Source organism: Tachysurus vachellii, chromosome 4 (assembly GCF_030014155.1).
Source record: "Tachysurus vachellii isolate PV-2020 chromosome 4, HZAU_Pvac_v1, whole genome shotgun sequence".
NCBI lineage: Eukaryota > Metazoa > Chordata > Actinopteri > Siluriformes > Bagridae > Tachysurus > Tachysurus vachellii.
Window position 1 is genome coordinate 3,132,479 of NC_083463.1, and position 22,231 is coordinate 3,154,709.

A 22,231-nucleotide genomic window follows, 5' to 3' on the forward strand; every position below is an offset into this window, starting at 1 on the left:
TTCAAATGAAGTTAAAGTGCTTTAGGAGCATGATTTAGGGGATTAAACTCTAGTGACTCGTTTTGAGTGATTCGTTTTGAGTGACTCGTTTTGAGTGATTCGTTTTGAGTGACTCGTTTATGAGTGACTCGTTTTGTGTGATTCGTTTTGAGTGACTCGTTTGAGTGACTCGTTTTGAGTGACTCGTTTTGTGTGATTCGTTTATGAGTGACTCGTTTTGTGTGATTCGTTTTGAGTGACTCGTTTTGAGTGACTCGTTTTTGAGTGACTCGTTTTGAGTGACTCGTTTTGTGTGATTCGTTTTGAGTGACTCGTTTTGTGTGATTCGTTTATGAGTGACTCGTTTTGTGTGATTCGTTTTGAGTGACTCGTTTTGAGTGACTCGTTTTTGAGTGACTCGTTTTTGAGTGACTCGTTTTGAGTGACTCGTTTTGTGTGATTCGTTTTGAGTGATTCGTTTTGAGTGATTCGTTTTGTGTGATTCGTTTTGAGTGACTCGTTTTGATTAACTCGTTTTGAGTGACTCGTTTTTGAGTGACTCGTTTGGAGTGATTCGTTTTATGTGACTCGTTTGAGTGACTCGTTTGGAGTGTTTCGTTTGGTGTGATTCGTTTTGAATGACTCGTTTTGTTTGACTCGTTTGAGTGATTCGTTTGGAGTGATTCGTTTGGTGTGATTCGTTTTGTTTGACTCGTTTGAGTGATTCGTTTGGAGTGATTCGTCTTGAGTGACTCGTTTGAGAGACTCGTTTGGAGTGATTCGTTTGGAATGACTCGTTTTGAGTGATTCGTATTGAGTGATTCGTTTTGTGTGACTCGTTTTGAGTGACTCGTACCTAACCTTCCTGATTCCTCCTGCTTCTCCACGGGTTCCTGAACATAACCTCACGAACATTCGAGGTATTATTTACTACACGGTCTTATTCACAACCAAACGCGTCTCTTATTGGGTTATTGGAGACTTTTATTTTGTCTGTGGTTGTGACACGGAAATGTTTTAGTCCATGACCTTTATGGGCTCTGATCATTGGAGCGCCTACAATGTCCTTGTTAGAACTCAGACTCTGAACGCTCTGGGAGGAGAAAAACAAACATGGAGTAAATAATAATATAAATATATAAACTATATAAATATAAATCTCTCCTCGACCTCATTCATGAATAAACATCTGTAATTCCCTGTAAAGAAGAAGATGTTAAGGGCAGGACCTGTCGTTGCCTGGTAAGAGAGAGAGCTCGCGCACACACACACATATCTACATGTAAGCACGCACGCGCACACTGCTAACTAGCTAGCTAGGTGTTAATGTTGTTATACAGAATAAGAGGATTGTAACGTGTTAGGAGACTAGTTAGATACACGGGAGCTAAAGCATTAAGAGCCTTGTGTGTAAGTAGCAGCAGCTTGTAAACAATTCTAACCTTAACAGGTGACCAGTGTAGAGATAATAACATTGGGTTCATATGATGTTCTCGTCCTGGTGAGAACTTTAGCAGCTGCATTCTGGACAAACTGCACACTATTCACACTGTTCCTTAAACATCCTCATTTCTTCAGTCCTGACCTCTTGGATTTGTGTTTATTTGTCTTCGCTGATTGTCTCACCTGCTCATGTTCCTTTGTCACGTCATCCTCTGTGATTGTACACCGTATAACCAACTGATCGTGGACACCTGACCATCATCACAGCTACAACTACAACAACAAGCTTCCAAACCAGGCTGGAAACCTGATTTCCAAACCAGGCCGGAAACTGAGGAACCTCCACATCAAACCTCTGCATGAACGTGAACATGAATGTTCCCCTTCACTGGATCTGAGGAACCTAAAAAACCTTGAAGAACCACTTCAGACCTTGACTGCTATCTACTCTTGTCTGATTTCCAGCATGTAGCCTTCTCCGGACATAAACGAGACCCAGATTCGTCCGTCAGATTATCACTCCAGAGGTGTTTCCACAGTGACGCCCATCCGTACACAGCACACAGTGAACATCTTGAGGCTTGTGTGCAGCTTCTCGTCCATGGAGACCCATTTTATGAAGCTCCTGATGCTTCCACAGATATTTATTAACTCTCTGAGCTTCTCAGTACGAGGGGTTCTGTTGTCTCTGTCACACTAAGATCTAACAACTAACATAAATATGTGTTTGTATGTAAACATTTATAATCATGAAAACTTTTGCGTTTGCTCTGAAATCCAACCCACTTTTTTGTTTATTTATTTATTTAATTATTTATTTATTTTTAAACCCCCAGATCCTGTTAGTTACTGACGTTCGTGATGACATCAAACAAACAAACAAAAATAAATAATATTAATAGCTTTTTGTCTTACTTGTTATTTCCCAGTGATGTTCTAAAAGCCACTTTTTCTCCTCAGCATGGCATGCAGGAAACTTCTCCCCTCCAGATTTGGTGGGATTCGGTTCGGCATCCCGCTGCAGAAGCTCCACCCCCTGTCACGTGCCATCCACCATCGCTACTCTACCAACAACGCCCCCCCTCAGCGCCATTACACCTCCCTCTCCAGACTCCCCGTGCGGCCCCCGAGGTCCCGGGGGGGACACGGCTACCAGCAGCAGCGCTCCTTCTGGGTGGCTCGTCTGGCAGCTCGACTGCTGAAGCTGCGCTACATCCTGCTGGGATCCGCCGTCGGAGGCGGCTACACTGCTAAAAAGGTGCAGAGAATCACGTACTCTTCTTCGTTTCCTGTAGCTAGGGGGGTAAATACTTTTTTACTGTTTAGTAATTTGGAACTCACGTGTAAATGAAAGCGTGGACGTGTTTGTGTTTCCTGTAGACGTATGACGAGTGGAAGGACATGTTTCCTGATATGAGCGAGTACACGTGGATTGTTCCTGACTTCGTCTGGGATCTGAGCGAAAATATCAATTTCGGTACGTGTGAGAAAACCAGCTGTAACTCGTCTGATTTAACGTCTGATTTAACGTCTGATTTAACGTCTGATTTAGCGTCTGATTTAGCGTCTGATTTAGCGTCTGATTTAACGTCTGATTTAACGTCTGATTTAACGTCTGATTTAGCGTCTGATTTAACGTCTGATTTAACGTCTGATTTAGCGTCTGATTTAACGTCTGATTTAGCGTCTGATTTAGCGTCTGATTTAGCGTCTGATTTAACGTCTGATTTAGCGTCTGATTTAACGTCTGATTTAACGTCTGATTTAACGTCTGATTTAGCGTCTGATTTAGCGTCTGATTTAGCGTCTGATTTAACGTCTGATTTAACGTCTGATTTAGCGTCTGATTTAGCGTCTGATTTAACGTCTGATTTAACGTCTGATTTAGCGTCTGATTTAGCGTCTGATTTAGCGTCTGATTTAGCGTCTGATTTAACGTCTGATTTAGCGTCTGATTTAGCGTCTGATTTAGCGTCTGATTTAACGTCTGATTTAGCGTCTGATTTAGCGTCTGATTTAGCGTCTGATTTAACGTCTGATTTAACGTCTGATTTAACGTCTGATTTAACGTCTGATTTAGCGTCTGATTTAACGTCTGATTTAACGTCTGATTTAGCGTCTGATTTAACGTCTGATTTAGCGTCTGATTTAACGTCTGATTTAGCGTCTGATTTAACGTCTGATTTAACGTCTGATTTAACGTCTGATTTAACGTCTGATTTAGCGTCTGATTTTCCTCTGTGGTCGTTAATAATGAGTTTTTACGTCTTACTGAAGAGAAGCTAGCGAGCGCTTTGCCCGAGATGGACGAGATCGCTAAGCTGCTGCCGGATTTCGAGAAGATTGGAGAGAACTTTACTTTCCTCAAGAGCCTGCTGTCCAGTGGTGAGTCTCCCTTACACACACACACACACACACACACACACACACACACACACACACAGACACACACAGACACACACAGACACACACACACTCACACACACACACACACACACACACATGCGGTCCATTAGCTAGGACATAGGACGTTGGTCACATCTGATGGTTTAGCACATACACACACACACAAACACACACTCTCACACACACACACACACAAACACACACTCTCACACACACACACACAAACACACACACTCACACACACACACACAGAAACACACACACACACACACACCAACACACTCACACCAACACACTCATACACTCACACCAACACACTCATACACTCACACCAACACACTCATACACTCACACACGCACTCACACCAACACACTCACACCAACACACTCACACCAACACACACTCACACCAACACACACTCACACCAACACACACTCACACCAACACACACTCACACCAACACACACTCACACCAACACACACTCATACACTCACACACACTCATACACTCACACACACTCATACACTCACACACACTCACACCAACACACTCACACACTCATACACTCACACCAACACTCACACACCAACACACTCACACCAACACACTCACACACACTCACACACACTCAAACACACACTCACACACAACAACACACACACCAACACACACAAACACAAAAAAAATCGCTAACTAAATATAAGGACGTATCGTTATGGTTAAGTCTGCTGATTCACTTTCATACCTGGTTCTAACCTGGTGGCTATAAGCTTCCTTTACTCGTTAGCATCATTATTCTTTCTTAAACCAGAGGCATGTCCTGGCTGATGGATTGTGTTTGGGGAAACGTGTCACAGCGATTTTGTGGTCTAAATTTTATCTTAAAGCTCCGTTCAGGAAATGCCTTGTGCCAGTTTTACTAGTACTTTTAACTTCCTTCTGTGAGGTTTTGATCTTGCGTAAGGGGGATTAGAAATGAAGCAGCAGCAGCGATGACGCATTTCCTGAATGGAGATTTGAAAAACCGTATAAAGAGGGCGGAGTTATTGTTTTTGGGTCAGTATTACAGTACAGCAGAATTAATGTGTCTTTGAGGTGCTGTTACTATAGAAACGAGGACGCATCAGAACGAGCACGTTAACATAAACCTGGGATTTGGACCTGGACTACTCTATTGAGAATTGATCAGCTTCTGACCAATCAGAGGCCAGATTATAGCAGGGTAGTGTAATACTGACTGGTGATGATGATGATGATGATGATGTGCACTGACGTTCTGGACATGGATGTACAGTGACACTGACACACTGCTTGTCCACACAAATCAGTCCTTTTACTACCATCGTTTTCATTTTCTTTTCTTTCACATTTCATGTGTTCCTCTTGTTCCCTCCTTTCCTTCCCTCCACATTTTCACAGGTGTGAATAGTGCAGTCATTGGAGCTTCTGGTCTGCGTCTGTTGTTAGGTGTGTAAACAGCACAAACCCCCACCCCCCACCCCCCATTGCCCAACTCCCCCCTCCCCCCTGTCCTGGACACTGAGGTGATGATCAGGACTTCTGAAAATGGATGTTTTATGTTTTTTTTTTATCCATTGATTTAACCAGCAAAAATTCATCGTTCTACACTTTACTCTTGTTATCTGACCCAAACACACTCATACACAGCTGTAAAAATGTTAAGCTTTAAATGGTGCAGAATTTGTTTTTTTTGTTCTTATTTATTTTTTTAATCCTCTTTCTTTAATTTTTAATTGTCGCCTTTATTCCCAGAATTCAGGTCTAATGTTTGTTTATTCAGTGTGATGTTTAACACCTTTAAAGGTGCGGTGCACGATGTTTGAAAAATGCTTCAGAAAACTGAGTTGGGACGACAAACAAAACAAACGTGTAGCCAATGAACAGAAAGGGGCGTGTCTTGTCAATATGCGGTGGAGAGAGTGTTCAGTGCGCATGTCTGACATTAGCATAAAGGGGCGTGTCTTGTCAATATGCGGTGGACAGTGTTCAGTGCACATGTCTAACATTAGCATAAAGGGGCGTGTCTTCTCAATATGCGGTGGAGAGAGTGTTCAGTACGCATGTGTGACATTAGCAGAAAGCGACTGAAACACTGACATGGCGGATACCTGCCGTTACCTCTGCCTCAGGTTCTAGGTGTTGAACGTCGTCTTCCGTGTGAAACGGAGCTAAACCTTTCACGGTACAACACACAGTACTACAAACACACATTTGTATTACCATATTATTACTCATTGTGTTCATTTATTGATAAAAAATACCCCCTCGGCCAGCTGCCTCAGCAAGTTCCGCCATAATAGTTGCCTGGGTTACGTATGTATGTGTGGGGCGGAGCTATCAAAATAGGGGTAACACCCATTTGTATTAGGGGCGTGTTTGTTTTGGTGATTTCAAATGTCAACATTAGCTTTCAAACATCGTGCACCGCACCTTTAACCTTTATTATGTTTAGATATTTAAATTTATTTTTTTAATTGATTTCCAAATGATATAAACTTAACGGCAGAAATGTAGAGTTACAGATATTTATATACTTAATACCCCCGAACAGATCAAATACAATCAAAAGTCCAGTTCATTCCACAAAATTATGAAAAATTAATTTAAATTATGTTGTGAAATTCAAATCACTCACGTCAAGTCATATGAAGTCGAACAGTTAAACTCAGTTATTACAGTTAAACTCAGTTAATACAGTTAAACTCAGTTAATACAGTTAAACTCAGTTAATACAGTTAAACTCAGTTAAACACAGTTATTACTGTTAAATACAGTTAAACTCAGTTAATACAGTTAAACTCAGTTAATACAGTTAAACTCAGTTATTACAGTTAAACTCAGTTAAACACAGTTATTACAGTTAAACTCAGTTATTACAGTTAAACTCAGTTATTACAGTTAAACACAGTTATTACAGTTAAACACAGTCATCTGAAATGATATTCTTATTATTCCTGATTTTTATTTCTTTATGGCCAAACTGCACAGCACAAAAGTCCTCACTCTCAGACCCTGACACCTCATGCCTCACTCTCTGACACTTCACCCTTACTCTCAGACACCTCACTCTCAGACCCTGACACTTTACTCTCAGACCCTGACACTTTACTCTCAGACCCTGACACCTCACTCTCAGACCCTGACACTTTACTCTCAGACCCTGACACCTCACTCTCAGACCCTGACACTTTACTCTCAGACACCTCACTCTCAGACCCTGACACCTCACTCTCAGACCCTGACACTTTACTCTCAGACCCTGACACTTTACTCTCAGACCCTGACACTTTACTCTCAGACCCTGACACTTTACTCTCAGACCCTGACACTTTACTCTCAGACCCTGACACTTTACTCTCAGACCCTGACACATCACTCTCAGACCCTGACACTTTACTCTCAGACCCTGACACTTTACTCTCAGACACCTCACTCTCAGACCCTGACACCTCACTCTCAGACCCTGACACTTTACTCTCAGACCCTGACACTTTACTCTCAGACCCTGACACTTTACTCTCAGACCCTGACACTTTACTCTCAGACCCTGACACTTTACTCTCAGACCCTGACACTTTACTCTCAGACCCTGACACTTTACTCAGACCCTGACACCTCACTCTCAGACCCTGACACTTTACTCTCAGACCCTGACACTTTACTCTGACCCTGACACTTTACTCTCAGACCCTGACACTTTACTCTCAGACCCTGACACTTTACTCTCAGACCCTGACACTTTACTCTCAGACCCTGACACATCACTCTCAGACCCTGACACTTTACTCTCAGACCCTGACACTTTACTCTCAGACACATCAGGCTCAGACCCTGACACTTTACTCTTAAGCCCTATTCGTACGGGACTAGTTTTACAGGGGGTCGTTAGAGAAATTTCAGTTTCACAGACGTACTTTGTGATTTTAATCCCATCTGAATCTGACATGTCTGTCTTTTTCTCACACGACCTGTGAAAAAATTCCAGAGCAAATTACCTACTGTTTTTCAGCAAAATCGGCGCTCCTCTGAGAAATCTAATCCCGTCTGAATGCGAATGTCTGTGATTGCCGTGAATGTTTTTTTCCAAAACGCGTTTTCTTGTCTGTTTTGGTCAACGTGAACTACTGTATTAACCCTAGCGCACCGGTATTCAAGTTTCTGCTTTCTGCACACCAACAATGGATGTAAATGTGTTTGCTACCCTGCCCAAACCTTGTGGTTGTGTATAATTTTCAAACTGAAACGTAAGTTCGCTCCAAACAGAAATTAAACCCAATGTTTCCTCCCGACTCCAGTGTCGTGCCGCTTTCTTTTTCGCCGCCACTTTACTATTGATCGGTCATATGACCGTACGCAATCCACGCATCCTGGACATGTGGTCTTGTGCGACGCCCACATGTAAAACACAGACACTCCTACCTCCGTAATAAACACAGAGATGTTAGTCCCGTCCGAATCCATACATGAAATGACAGACGTCGGCTGAAAAAAATTCTAACTCAAACGTTGTTTGGAAAACTAGTCCCGTCCGAATAGGGCTTTTCTCTCAGCCTCACGCTCTGACGTCTCACTTTCTGACACCTCACTCTCAGACCTGACACCTCACACCTCACTCTGACATATCACTCTCATACTCGGACAACTTACTCTCAGACTCGGACACCTCATGCTTTGACACTGACACCTCATGCTTTGACACTGACACCCCACTCCCATCCCCTGACACCTCACGATCTGACACTGACACATCATGCTCTGACACTGACACCCCATTCCCCCCCCCCGACACCCCATTCCCCCCCTTGACACCCCACTCCCCCCCTTGACACCCCACCCCCCCCTTGACACCCCACTCTCAGACCCTGACACCCCACTCTCAGACTCTGACAACTTCAACTGACACCTCGCCCCCGATACCTAACTTCCTGACACTGACACCTCACAATCTGACACTGACAACTTACTTTCACTCTCTGACGCCTCACTCTCCGACGCCGACGCCTCACTCTCCGACGCCGACGCCTCACTCTCCGACGCCGACGCCTCACTCTCCGACGCCGACGCCTCACTCTCCGACGCCGACGCCTCACTCTTCGACGCCGTCGCCTCACTCGCCGACGCCTCACTCTTCGACGCCGACGCCTCACTCTCCGACGCTGACGCCTCACTCTCTGACACACATTAAGCTGACTTCACAGTGACTGAAATCACAGACAGGCTAAAATTGACGTGTTGGAGACTGAGATGTCAGAATAATAATTTAATTTCCAGAGTGTCAGAAGTTTGCACGCCCTGCTCTGAGCCTGTGAGTTGGTTGTAAAGGTGGTGATGAGGGATTAAAACAGGAAGTCACATTGAGCCGTCACTCTGTCTACAAGTTCAGCTACATAAATGGTTGCTGGGTAATGTGTGTGTGTGTGTGTGTGTGTGTGTGTGTGTGTGTGTGTGTGTGTGTGTGTCTTTTTTTTCTTCAGAAACTACAGGTGAGCCGAACCTGAGCGCATCTGAGATCCATCCGACAGGCACAGGAGCTGAAAGCAGTGACAAGTTTAAGAAGGCAAGTGGATCTGCATTTCCTCTGCATCTTTCTCTGCTCAATTTCATCTTCCTCACGGCTCCACAGTGATAAAAAGATTCTGTGAATGAAAAGTTTCTACACATGCGTTTCTTATCGTTATCGGTATCCAAACCGAACCGAGCATCTTTGATCCTACTTGTTGAATGACAGCACAGGTTGATGAAAAAAAGGCCAAGTGCTTTTCCTTTAACATTACCTCCAGTGTCAGACACTGAAGCCCATCCCATATATTATTAACTGAAATCTACTATGCTTGAAAATTTATATTTTTAACTGACTTAAAAAACATGACTTAGCATAAAAATATAATAAAGTGTAAATCGATCCTAACAAAAAATTAAGGCTCTTTTTTAAAGACGGAAATATTTTTCCTCCCCGAATCTCCGATCCAACATTTAACATAAATAAGTGAGGAAATTTTTTAATAAATAAAGAAATGTATTTATTTATTAAAAATAATAAATAAATAATAAGATCAGTTCAATCTCTTCTCCTGAATGAAATATTTAATTGTATATAAATTAGAAAAATAAAGTTATATATTTGTGACTTGTGCCAGCACATAAACTTGTGTACGTTATAAAACTAGCTAGTAGCATTTTCAGGCGTTCAGGACATAATACTACGTTTGAGCTGAAGTTAAAACACACGGAGCTTCACTGCTGCTTCTTTCTGTTAATGACGTATATTGAGCTTTAATGTTTTAAAAGATTTTCTCTGATGCGTTTGCACTTCCTGTGTGAGGTTTTCCACCGTTCCGTGATGATAATGTCAGACACAATGTCTGTTAGATCTTCGTTATCATCCCTGATGACTTTTATGCGCTTGAATGCATTTCTGACCATTTTCCAGCTCCTCGTGAGCCTCCTTTGCCCCTTTTCCACCAAAAAGAACCAGGTGCTGGTTCAGAGCTAACACTGGTGCTGGTTCAAAGTTGGTTCCACTGGTGAATCTTCTAAGAACCGGTTTGCCTTTCCACCGGTTAGAGAGCATCACAGAGCCGAGTGTGACGTCACTGTATACGTGTCACGTTACACAGCAACGTTAGCGCAGCAGCGGCAAACACAAACACAAACAATGGCGGATGTTGCTTTACTGTTAATGCTCATGGCTTTGTGAACCTACATTAACCCAAACGCGGCGAATCCAACGTGTACATGCAGCTCCATGTAATCTGTATAAACGGAGGTTGTTATCGAGAAAGTACATAACGTTATTTTATCATTAACACAGAAAAAGTTAGCCTTAGCATGTAGCTACCTACTATCGTGTGTGCTGATAATGTATCATATTGTAAAAGTGTATTAAACATTAGTATACTTAAGGTACATTTACAAATGCGCTAACAGTAGCCCCGCCCACAGCTCCGCCCACAGCCCCTGACGCAAGCGGTTCTTAAGTCTAGACCAGCAACGTTTTGGTGCTACTTAAGAACCACTTTTCCTGGTTCAGAGCCTGTGCTTTGGCTGTCGGAAAAGAAAGAACTGGTTCTAAATTAGGCTCCGAACCTGCACTCAAACTGCCTCGGTGGGAAAGGGGCATCTGTGCTCTGTCTGAATCGTGTGATGTCACTTCCTGTTTGTCTTTCATTTAGAGCGTATATAGAAGGCAAAAAGTCTGAAAAATACTTGTGTTAACGAAAGTGGGCTGTTTGACAGGAAATGTTATATACACAAAGCTGCTGAAAAGTTATTGACCCCCTTATTATATTTATTAACAGTTTCAGTATATTTTTATAAATTTGTTTGTGTGTGTGTGAGACCCTGTGTGTGTGTGTGTGTGACCCTGTGTGTGTGTGTGTGACCCTGTGTGTGTGTGTGTGACCCTGTGTGTGTGTGTGTGTGACCCTGTGTGTGTGTGTGTGTGAGACCCTGTGTGTGAGACCCTGTGTGTGAGACCCTGTGTGTGTGACCCTGTGTGTGTGTGTGTGACCCTGTGTGTGTGTGTGTGACCCTGTGTGTGTGTGTGTGTGACCCTGTGTGTGTGTGTGTGTGACCCTGTGTGTGTGTGTGTGACCCTGTGTGTGTGTGTGTGACCCTGTGTGTGTGTGTGTGACCCTGTGTGTGTGTGACCCTGTGTGTGTGTGTGTGTGTGTGTGTGTGTGTGTGTGACCCTGTGTGTGTGTGTGTGTGACCCTGTGTGTGTGTGTGTGTGACCCTGTGTGTGTGTGTGTGTGACCCTGTGTGTGTGTGTGTGTGACCCTGTGTGTGTGTGTGACCCTGTGTGTGTGTGTGTGACCCTGTGTGTGTGTGTGACCCTGTGTGTGTGACCCTGTGTGTGTGTGTGTGTGTGACCCTGTGTGTGTGTGTGTGTGACCCTGTGTGTGTGTGTGACCCTGTGTGTGTGTGTGACCCTGTGTGTGTGTGTGACCCTGTGTGTGTGTGTGACCCTGTGTGTGTGTGTGTGACCCTGTGTGTGTGTGTGTGACCCTGTGTGTGTGTGTGTGACCCTGTGTGTGTGTGTGACCCTGTGTGTGTGTGTGACCCTGTGTGTGTGTGTGACCCTGTGTGTGTGTGTGTGACCCTGTGTGTGTGTGTGTGACCCTGTGTGTGTGTGTGTGTGACCCTGTGTGTGTGTGTGTGTGACCCTGTGTGTGTGTGTGTGTGACCCTGTGTGTGTGTGTGTGTGACCCTGTGTGTGTGTGTGACCCTGTGTGTGTGTGTGTGACCCTGTGTGTGTGTGTGTGACCCTGTGTGTGTGTGTGTGACCCTGTGTGTGTGTGTGACCCTGTGTGTGTGTGTGAGACCCTGTGTGTGTGTGTGAGACCCTGTGTGTGTGTGTGAGACCCTGTGTGTGTGTGTGAGACCCTGTGTGTGTGTGACCCTGTGGGTGTGTGACCCTGTGGGTGTGTGACCCTGTGGGTGTGTGACCCTGTGGGTGTGTGACCCTGTGTGTGTGTGTGTGACCCTGTGTGTGTGTGTGTGACCCTGTGTGTGTGTGTGACCCTGTGTGTGTGTGTGTGACCCTGTGTGTGTGTGACCCTGTGTGTGTGTGTGGACCTCTGTGTGGTGTGTGTGTGGTGTGTGACCCTGTGTGTGTGTGGTGGTGTGTGTGTGGACCCTGTGTGTGTGGGTGGTGTGACCCTGTGGTGTGTGTGGTGGTGTGTGTGACCCTGTGTGTGTGTGTGTGACCCTGTTGTGTGTGTGGTGTCGTGACCCTGTGTGTGTGTGGTGGTGTGTGTGACCCTGTGTGTGGTGTGTGTGACCCTTGTGTGTGTGTGGTGTGTGACCTGTGTGGTGGTGTGAGCCTATGTGTGTGTGTGTGTGACCCAGTGTGGTGGGTGTGTGTGACCCAGTGTGTGTGTGTGTGTGACCCTGTGTGGTGTGTGTGTGGTCCCGGTGTGGGTGTGTGTGGGGGTGTGTGTGGAGACCCTGTGGGTGTGTGTGTGTTGTGTGTGGGTGAACCTATGGTGTGTGGTGACCCTGTGTGTGTGTGTGTGACCCTGTGTGTGTGTGACCCTGTGTGTGTGTGTGTGTGACCCTGTGTGTGTGTGACCCTGTGTGTGTGTGACCCTGTGTGTGTGTGTGACCCTGTGTGTGTGTGTGTGTGTGTGACCCTGTGTGTGTGTGTGACCCTGTGTGTGTGTGTGACCCTGTGTGTGTGTGTGTGACCCTGTGTGTGTGTGTGACCCTGTGTGTGTGTGACCCTGTGTGTGTGTGACCCTGTGTGTGTGTGTGACCCTGTGTGTGTGTGTGACCCTGTGTGTGTGTGTGTGACCCTGTGTGTGTGTGTGTGACCCTGTGTGTGTGTGTGTGACCCTGTGTGTGTGTGTGTGACCCTGTGTGTGTGTGTGTGACCCTGTGTGTGTGTGTGACCCTGTGTGTGTGTGTGACCCTGTGTGTGTGTGTGACCCTGTGTGTGTGTGTGACCCTGTGTGTGTGTGACCCTGTGTGTGTGTGTGACCCTGTGTGTGTGTGTGACCCTGTGTGTGTGTGTGTGACCCTGTGTGTGTGTGTGTGTGACCCTGTGTGTGTGTGTGTGTGACCCTGTGTGTGTGTGTGTGTGTGTGTGACCCTGTGTGTGTGTGTGTGTGACCCTGTGTGTGTGTGTGTGTGTGTGACCCTGTGTGTGTGTGTGTGTGACCCTGTGTGTGTGTGTGTGTGTGACCCTGTGTGTGTGTGTGTGACCCTGTGTGTGTGACCCTGTGTGTGTGACCCTGTGTGTGTGACCCTGTGTGTGTGACCCTGTGTGTGTGTGTGTGTGACCCTGTGTGTGTGACCCTGTGTGTGTGACCCTGTGTGTGTGTGTGTGTGACCCTGTGTGTGTGTGACCCTGTGTGTGTGTGTGTGACCCTGTGTGTGTGTGTGTGACCCTGTGTGTGTGTGTGTGACCCTGTGTGTGTGTGTGACCCTGTGTGTGTGTGTGACCCTGTGTGTGTGTGTGTGTGACCCTGTGTGTGTGTGTGACCCTGTGTGTGTGTGTGACCCTGTGTGTGTGTGTGTGACCCTTTGTGTGTGTGACCCTTTGTGTGTGTGACCCTTTGTGTGTGTGACCCTTTGTGTGTGTGACCCTTTGTGTGTGTGTGTGACCCTGTGTGTGTGTGTGACCCTGTGTGTGTGTGACCCTGTGTGTGTGTGACCCTGTGTGTGTGTGACCCTGTGTGTGTGTGTGTGACCCTGTGTGTGTGTGTGTGACCCTGTGTGTGTGTGTGACCCTGTGTGTGTGTGACCCTGTGTGTGTGTGACCCTGTGTGTGTGTGTGACCCTGTGTGTGTGTGTGTGTGTGTGTGTGTGTGTGTCTGTGTGTGTGTGTGTGTGTGTGTGTGTGTGACCCTGTGTGTGTGTATGTGTGACCCTGTGTGTGTGTATGTGTGACCCTGTGTGTGGGTGTGGGTGTGAGACCCTGTGTGGGTGTGGGTGTGAGACCCTGTGTGGGTGTGGGTGTGAGACCCTGTGTGGGTGTGGGTGTGAGACCCTGTGTGTGTGTGAGACCCTGTGTGTGTGTGTGACCCTGTGTGTGTGTGTGTGTGTGTGTGTGTGTGAGACCCTGTGTGGGTGTGAGACCCTGTGTGGGTGTGTGTGTGAGACCCTGTGTGGGTGTGTGTGTGTGACCCTGTGTGTGTGTGTGTGACCCTGTGTGTGTGTGTGTGTGTGTGTGTGTGTGTGTGTGTGTGTGTGTGTGACCCTGTGTGTGTGTGTGACCCTGTGTGTGTGTGTGACCCTGTGTGTGTGTGTGACCCTGTGTGTGTGTGTGACCCTGTGTGTGTGTGACCCTGTGTGTGTGTGTGTGACCCTGTGTGTGTGTGTGTGTGTGTGTGTGTGTGACCCTGTGTGTGTGTGACCCTGTGTGTGTGACCCTGTGTGTGTGTGACCCTGTGTGTGTGTGTGTGTGACCCTGTGTGTGTGTGTGTGACCCTGTGTGTGTGTGTGTGACCCTGTGTGTGTGTGTGTGACCCTGTGTGTGTGTGTGTGACCCTGTGTGTGTGTGAGTGACCCTGTGTGTGTGTGAGTGACCCTGTGTGTGTGTGAGTGACCCTGTGTGTGTGTGAGTGACCCTGTGTGTGTGTGAGTGACCCTGTGTGTGTGTGAGTGACCCTGTGTGTGTGTGAGTGACCCTGTGTGTGTGTGAGTGACCCTGTGTGTGTGTGACCCTGTGTGTGTGTGTGACCCTGTGTGTGTGTGTGACCCTGTGTGTATGACCCTGTGTGTGTGTGTATGACCCTGTGTGTATGACCCTGTGTGTATGACCCTGTGTGTGTGACCCTGTGTGTGTGTGTGTATGACCCTTTGTGTGTATGACCCTGTGTGTGTATGACCCTGTGTGTGTGTGTATGACCCTGTGTGTGTGTGTATGACCCTGTGTGTATGACCCTGTGTGTATGACCCTGTGTGTGTGACCCTGTGTGTGTGACCCTGTGTGTGTGACCCTGTGTGTGTGTTGTGTAATTACTCAGGATTTCCGAGAGCTCAGATTCATAAAGCTTCCTCTCTCCTAAACATCTGCTTGGTATAAAAGCTTTAACACGCTTCAGCTGCTTCACTGCTCATCATGAGCTCTCAGTTAGAGAGAAAAACACCAGATGAAAAGATTCCACTTGTTTGTTCAAACTGCAAAGAATTTCTTTGTGTTCCGGTTTGAGACTTTTCTGTTTTCGGCTGAAATTCTGTTCATCAGTTATAAGGATAAAGATTAATGATACCGGTTATTTATTTTTCAGCATAAGTTTATAAAAAGCTTTGTTTAACATGAATAAATGCAGGAGTTACAAATCTTAAAATTATAATATTAAAATAGAATTTTACATAGTATGTTTACAGTGTTTGAATTTTAATAAATACTTAATTAATTGATCAATTAATTGATCAATTAATTAATTAATTATATTGATTTATTTTTTGTCAATATTAATTTGAATTAAAAAAAGTTGTTTTGGCTATTTTTAGGAACAGGACTAAAAAATTCTAGGTGTGCAAAAAATGTGAAAGACAAAAAAACAACGTCTTACATCTTTCCATATTGTCAGTGGGCTTTCTTTATTCGCCACTCTCTCTTCACCTGCTATAAGCTCCTCCTCCTTTAGCGTCATGTGATCAGATTGATTGACAGCTGACTCCGCCTCTCTCTCCCTGTGCCGTCCCTCAGCAGGGGCTGCTCGGAGAACTCATTCTCATTCAGCAGCAGATCCAGCAGCATGAAGACGACGCCCGGCGGGCGGCGGGCGGTAACGAGCCCCGCCCCAGTCGTGCTCAAACTCCGCCCCGTGGCCAGGCCCCGAAATTTCCCCACAAGGTGAAAGTCAATCTCCCAGCACGTCCACAGCAGCCGTTCTCAAGCCAGTCGTATTAAACAAACACACACAATATCCAGGGAATTTGTTCATCAGCTGAGGAAATTCCCTGTGCTCTTATTCTTTAATTTTCTTTAGTACAATTATTTACTCCATTATTTATTTATTTTAATTTAACTCTTCTGTAAAAGCTAAATCTCACTGACTGGCATGAGAACGTCGATTCACAGAAGTGTAGAACAGAACAGACGTGTCCCTGCTACATCGTAGTCTGTCTTATGAACAACTCCTTCATTAATTAGCTGCTCATTAGCACCTTATGAGCACTCATAGTAACAGCTGAAGGGGTTTATTACATTTACTTAAAGTTGGGTAATAAATTCTTCATGATCAAGTCATGCGTAGACCAATCATTAAAAAAGTTGCTTGAGCTATTTAGAAAAAAATATATTTTATTTATTTAATTAGAACTTACTTAGAAATGTATATATTTAACATACTATAATTATTATATATGTGTATTTATTTATCTATTTACTTATATATTTAGATTTTTTTTTTACTTGTTTGTTAAATTTTTTTTGTTTATTTTTATAAATTTATTATTTATTTTATGTAAAATTATTAGTATATATAGTATTAGTATATTAGTATATATAAATATTTAAATTAAAAGCTAGGTCGTCCCAGAGACCGAATCCTTTATTATTATTATTATTATTATTATTATTATTATTATTAATTACATTTTTAAATTTATATTAAGATGTTTATCATATAGACGATCACTTTAAGACGTGGTTATTACTCATTAATAAGTTATTGCTCATTAGTTTGTAAACTCATTATTACATGGTTGTAACAGCTGGGTAATTCCTGAACCAATCCTGAGCTAAAGCAGCATATTAACAGCTTGCAAAACAGTCCAAAAAATTCAATGGTATAATAGCAAAAAAAACATTAAATATCTTTAAACGTCGATGTTGTGTTATGGGATACACCACAATTTTACATCTAACTATTTGGAGACCCTTTTTTTCATATATAAATTCAAAGGGGTGAAAACTTTTGCACTCGACCGTAAATAGTTAGTTAATGAATATTTTTTATTTCTTTTTTTTTTTCTTGCTAGAAAATGGCATATTAAGTCTCAGATCAGGGCTGGACATGTCACTTGGAGTCTGTGACAGCTTTCTGTCGTGTTGTAATCAGGGCAGTCAGGAAGCGTCTCAGGAAGAGACTCAAAGCTAGCGCCGTACTAATGTGGCATTAACTGCATGCGCTAGTGTTTCCTGCTGCTCGTGAATGACATTTCATAGATTTAATATAATTTGCCATATTCAGTATATTTAAAACACAATATCTAGTTTGTGTGTGTATGTGTGTGTGTGTGTGTGTGTTCCATGGGAAAAAAATTCCTTTTCAACCTCAACCATGCTTGACTCTCCTGTCCTTTATATGTGTGTCAGAAATGCATTAAAGGTGGCACTTTCTTTAATCACGGTTGATTCAGCCTTCTTTTCCAGGCTTCTTGTCTTTTTCCTCTTTCCTAATGTGAAGGTTTAGTCTCGTGATTCCTCCAGACTGAGATGGAGGTTCTGCAGAGATCTTTGCATTGCATTAATTGGGCTTTTCTCAGATCGCTGCATGAGGATTTGTTACGGGGATGAACAGACGAGAGCAGGAGCCCGTGTGAGGGACCGAGTTGTTGTGTAACTGTGTCTGTTTCTGTCTTTTTGTAGTCTTCAGATAAAGAGAAAGTCGACCAGCTGCAAGAGGAGCTCCTTCATACACAGGTAAAAGCCCAAATGGATTATCATGCACTAGAGAGGGTTTGTTTCAAAGTAAATGTCGATATCGAACCCATTTCTGCTCTCTGAGATGCTCCAAGTGTTTGTTCATAAGCAGATTAAATTTATCTTCAACACTAAAATCCTGTGTAAGGGAAAATCACACAATCCCACACTGTTAGTGTACAGTGTAAGAACATAAAGATAAAGCTTAGAGACACTGGATTTCATTAGCTATCGTTTTATTTCTTTAGTTGAAGTACCAGAGGATGTTGGAGCGTCTGGAGAAGGAGAATAAAGAGCTGAGGAAGGTGGTGCTGCAGAAAGATGATAAAGGCATTCATCAGAGGAAAGTCAAGGTCAGATCTCACCCTGTCTAATCTCTTCCACCAGATATTTCTGTATACTGTATGTAAAGACTGATTAGGCAGATGCACATGCTCAAGTTCCCAACACTGGCAGTTTGGTGTTCCTGGAGTTTGAACTCGCAACATTATGATTAGTTGCCCAACACCTTTACCATTGAGTCACCACTTCTCCTGACTGGTTTATAGACATTTACATGTGTCTGGTTGCACTGAAACACATCTTATAATTATATAGTAATACATAATATTTCTCTTTCTTCTTGAAACAAGTTTCTGGTTACTAGTCTGTATGGTTTAGTCTCTTATAGTCATGTTTGATTCACTTCCTAGAGCTCACTCCTGTTCAAACACGCTGCATATGTAACCGATCATGTTTGAGTCACTTACTGGAGTCAAGTTGATTCTGAGTCGAATCACTTTCTAACTAGAGCTCACTCCTGTTCAAACACATTGTATATGTAACTGATCATGTGTGAGTCACTTACTGGAGTCGAGTTGATTCTGAGTCGAATCACTTTCTAACTAGAGCTCACTCCTGTTCAACCACACCATATATGTAAGTGATCACATGTGAGTCACTTACTGGAGTCGAGTTGATTCTGAGTCGAATCACTTTCTTACTAGAGCTCATTCCTGTTCAAACACATTGTATATGTAACTGATCATGTGTGAGTCACTTACTGGAGTCGAGTTGATTCTGAGTCGAATCACTTTCTAACTAGAGCTCACTCCTGTTCAACCACACCATATATGTAAGTGATCACATGTGAGTCACTTACTGGAGTCGAGTTGATTCTGAGTCGAATCACTTTCTTACTAGAGCTCATTCCTGTTCAAACACATTGTATATGTAACTGATCATGTGTGAGTCACTTACTGGAGTCGAGTTGATTCTGAGTCGAATCACTTTCTAACTAGAGCTCACTCCTGTTCAACCACACCATATATGTAAGTGATCACATGTGAGTCACTTACTGGAGTCGAGTTGATTCTGAGTCGAATCACTTTCTTACTAGAGCTCATTCCTGTTCAAACACATTGTATATGTATGTGATCACATGTGAGTCACTTACTGGAGTCGAACCGATTCAGATTTGAATCAGTGAGTTCTGTTCAGACATGCTGCCTATGTAAAAGCTCTCTTGTACTAATAAATCATGCTGCTGAGCTTCATATTTTCTTCTTTTGTTCTTTGTACAGAAGTCGTTGATTGACATGTACTCTGAAGTCCTGGACATTCTTTCCGATTACGATTCCAACTACAACACTCAGGATCACCTGCCGAGGGTCAGCGCTCACCATAAACACACCTCTCGCATGAAAGTAGAGTAAATAAATAACTCAGCATAAAACTGAGTTTGTGTCGGCTGTGTTCAGGTGGTGGTTGTAGGAGACCAGAGCGCAGGAAAGACCAGCGTTTTGGAGATGATCGCTCAGGCTCGTATCTTCCCTCGAGGTTCAGGAGAGATGATGACCAGATCTCCGGTCAAGGTGAGCAAAATGGACTCTGGGCCTTATTCTTCCTCATTTACATGTAACTTTGTGGGATTGGTGTTTATTTATTTATTTATGTAGGTGACACTGAGTGAAGGCCCTCATCATGTGGCCATGTTTAAAGACAGCAGCCGCGAGTTCGACCTGGGAAAAGAGGACGATGTAGGACTTTATTATTATTATTATTATTATTATTATTATTATTATTATTATTATTATTACTAGTGTGCTGGATTTGGTGTCTTTCAAGCCTAATGTTGTTCTTTAGTTGGCTGCACTGAGGCGTGAGATTGAGCTGAGGATGAGGAAGAGTGTGAAGGACGGTCAGACAGTCAGCCCTGAGGTGAGGAGATGCTTCTCTTTCTGACACTGACACACACACACACACACACACACACACACACACACACACACACACACACATTTTTAACCAGGATCTTTTCCCCCTCATTATTCCTGCAGACGATCTCTTTGAGTGTGAAAGGTCCAGGGATCCAGAGGATGGTTCTAGTGGACTTACCAGGAGTGATCAGTGTAAGCTTTCCCTCTCTAAACCTATATAAATATAATGTTTGTGACTGACACAGTGGGTTGTAGGTCCTGTGTGTGTTCTTGTGTCAGGTCACTGGCTCAAAGTTTATTAGTCAGAGCTCTGATCAGGAAGCTCTCTCTCTCTCTCTCTCTCTCTCTCTCTCTCTCTCTCTCTCTCTCTCTCTCTGTCTCTCTCTCTCTTTTTCTCTCTCTCTCTTTCTCTCTCTCACTCTCTCTCTCTGTCTCTCTCTGTCTCTCTCTTTCTCTCTCTCTCTGTCTCTCTCTTTCTCTCTCTCTCTCTGTCTCTCTCTTTCTCTCTCTCTCTCTGTCTCTCTCTTTCTCTCTCTCTCTCTGTCTCTCTCTCTCTCTCTCTCTCTCTCTCTCTCTCTCTCTCTCTCTCTCTCTCTCTCTCTCTCTCTCAATTGCAAAAACATTTAAATGCACTGGAAAATTTACTCCCAAAAAAATCCCACAATGCACCACAACTATGTTCAACTCCTTAATGTAAATCTGGACGTCATATTTTCTGGAAAATTAAAAGGCAGACAAACTGAGCTTGGCTCTGGTGTATATGATGTTCTGATTCACTACCTAGTGAGCTTGAGAGCTGACTGAAACACACCCTTACTTTAATCCCTGATCATTATTTTTAACTCTACTTAGAATAAAAAAAGAGATTTAGATGGTGAAGATTTAAGAAAACGTTTTCTGTTCTTTTGATCATTTCCGATGTTTATTGAAAGACTCCTCTTCTGTTCATACTGTGAAAGGTCAGATGCATGACTTGTGTTTAAACAGAACATGTTTAGAACAACTGGACGATGTCACGTGCATCCAGATGTGCTGCTAGAACATTGTGTGTGTGTGTGTTGCAGACGGTGACCACCGGCATGGCTGCAGACACCAAGGAGACCATCTTCAGCATCAGTAAAGCATACATGCAGAACCCAAATGCCATCATCCTGTGTATTCAGGGTGAGATTTCATTAAACACACCCCAGTGACACTCCTGATGACCTGTGTGTGTTACTCATTACTCATCATTCTCTCTCTCTCTCTCTCTCTCTCTCTCTCTCTCTCTCTCTCTCTCTCTCTCAGATGGGTCAGTAGATGCAGAGCGCAGTATCGTCACTGATTTGGTCAGTCAGATGGACCCTCAGGGCAAGAGGACCATTTTTGTTCTTACCAAAGTGGACCTGGCTGAGAAGAACCTCGCCAGCCCGAGTCGAGTGAGTCCCCGTCTACGCTCTCTCGGTTGCCATGGTTACACTGTCAGCACCAGCTAGCGACAGATCATCCGAGAAACTTCGTATTTAAATGCAAATTTCTGAAGGCAGCACAAAATGCAGTAAAGTCGTGACCTCAAATTGATTTTCAGTCAATTTCACTGAAATAAGCAGTGAATTTTACAGCAATCGTGACCAAAGTTTTCACTTTACACTAGCAAAGGATTAACCAACTTTTCATCCTTTTCAGCCAACCTGTCATTCACTTTATAACCACCAGGTGGCGACATTTCATCGCCTTCAAACGTGTGTCAAAAGAGGCTTTTTTAGTCGAGTATATCTAAACTCATCCATAATAAGGAGAAGAGAAACGATAGACTGTTCAATGTTGTTATTTTCCTTGTGCAGATCCAGCAGATTATTGAAGGCAAACTGTTTCCTATGAAAGCTCTGGGCTATTTTGCTGTAGTGACCGGAAAAGGTACATTTATACAGCAGGTGAACTTTCCATTTCATTTTTCTGCCATTCTGGTAAATGTTCTATTTAATATTTGTTTGGGGTTTTGTTTATTTTTTGTTCCTAGGCAGCAACAGTGAAAGCATCGACTCTATTAAAGACTACGAAGAGGACTTCTTTAGGAACTCCAGATTGTTAAGGTGATTAGT

General features: G+C 43.9%; 1 protein-coding gene across 6 annotated transcripts in view; it reads left to right on the forward strand.

Annotated features, from left to right (window-relative positions):
* Positions 1-951: 951 nt before the first annotated feature.
* Positions 952-22,231, forward strand: part of opa1 (OPA1 mitochondrial dynamin like GTPase) — a 52,892-nt gene continuing 31,612 nt past the window's right edge. Inside the window, exons 1-18 of one of the 6 annotated variants that reach the window (XM_060867412.1) lie at positions 952-1,221; positions 2,383-2,680; positions 2,803-2,899; positions 3,700-3,807; positions 5,250-5,297; positions 9,326-9,408; positions 16,012-16,158; positions 17,899-17,952; positions 18,201-18,305; positions 19,515-19,601; positions 19,692-19,805; positions 19,890-19,970; positions 20,077-20,151; positions 20,271-20,342; positions 21,215-21,314; positions 21,438-21,568; positions 21,974-22,046; positions 22,150-22,222. In XM_060867412.1, the coding sequence (XP_060723395.1) occupies positions 1,193-1,221; positions 2,383-2,680; positions 2,803-2,899; positions 3,700-3,807; positions 5,250-5,297; positions 9,326-9,408; positions 16,012-16,158; positions 17,899-17,952; positions 18,201-18,305; positions 19,515-19,601; positions 19,692-19,805; positions 19,890-19,970; positions 20,077-20,151; positions 20,271-20,342; positions 21,215-21,314; positions 21,438-21,568; positions 21,974-22,046; positions 22,150-22,222 (1,775 nt within the window). In that variant the 5' untranslated portion in view covers positions 952-1,192. The remainder of the gene's footprint in view (positions 1,222-2,382; positions 2,681-2,802; positions 2,900-3,699; positions 3,808-5,249; positions 5,298-9,325; positions 9,409-16,011; positions 16,159-17,898; positions 17,953-18,200; positions 18,306-19,514; positions 19,602-19,691; positions 19,806-19,889; positions 19,971-20,076; positions 20,152-20,270; positions 20,343-21,214; positions 21,315-21,437; positions 21,569-21,973; positions 22,047-22,149; positions 22,223-22,231) is intronic. The other 5 variants (XM_060867413.1, XM_060867414.1, XM_060867415.1 and 2 more) reach the window with 5 other exon arrangements.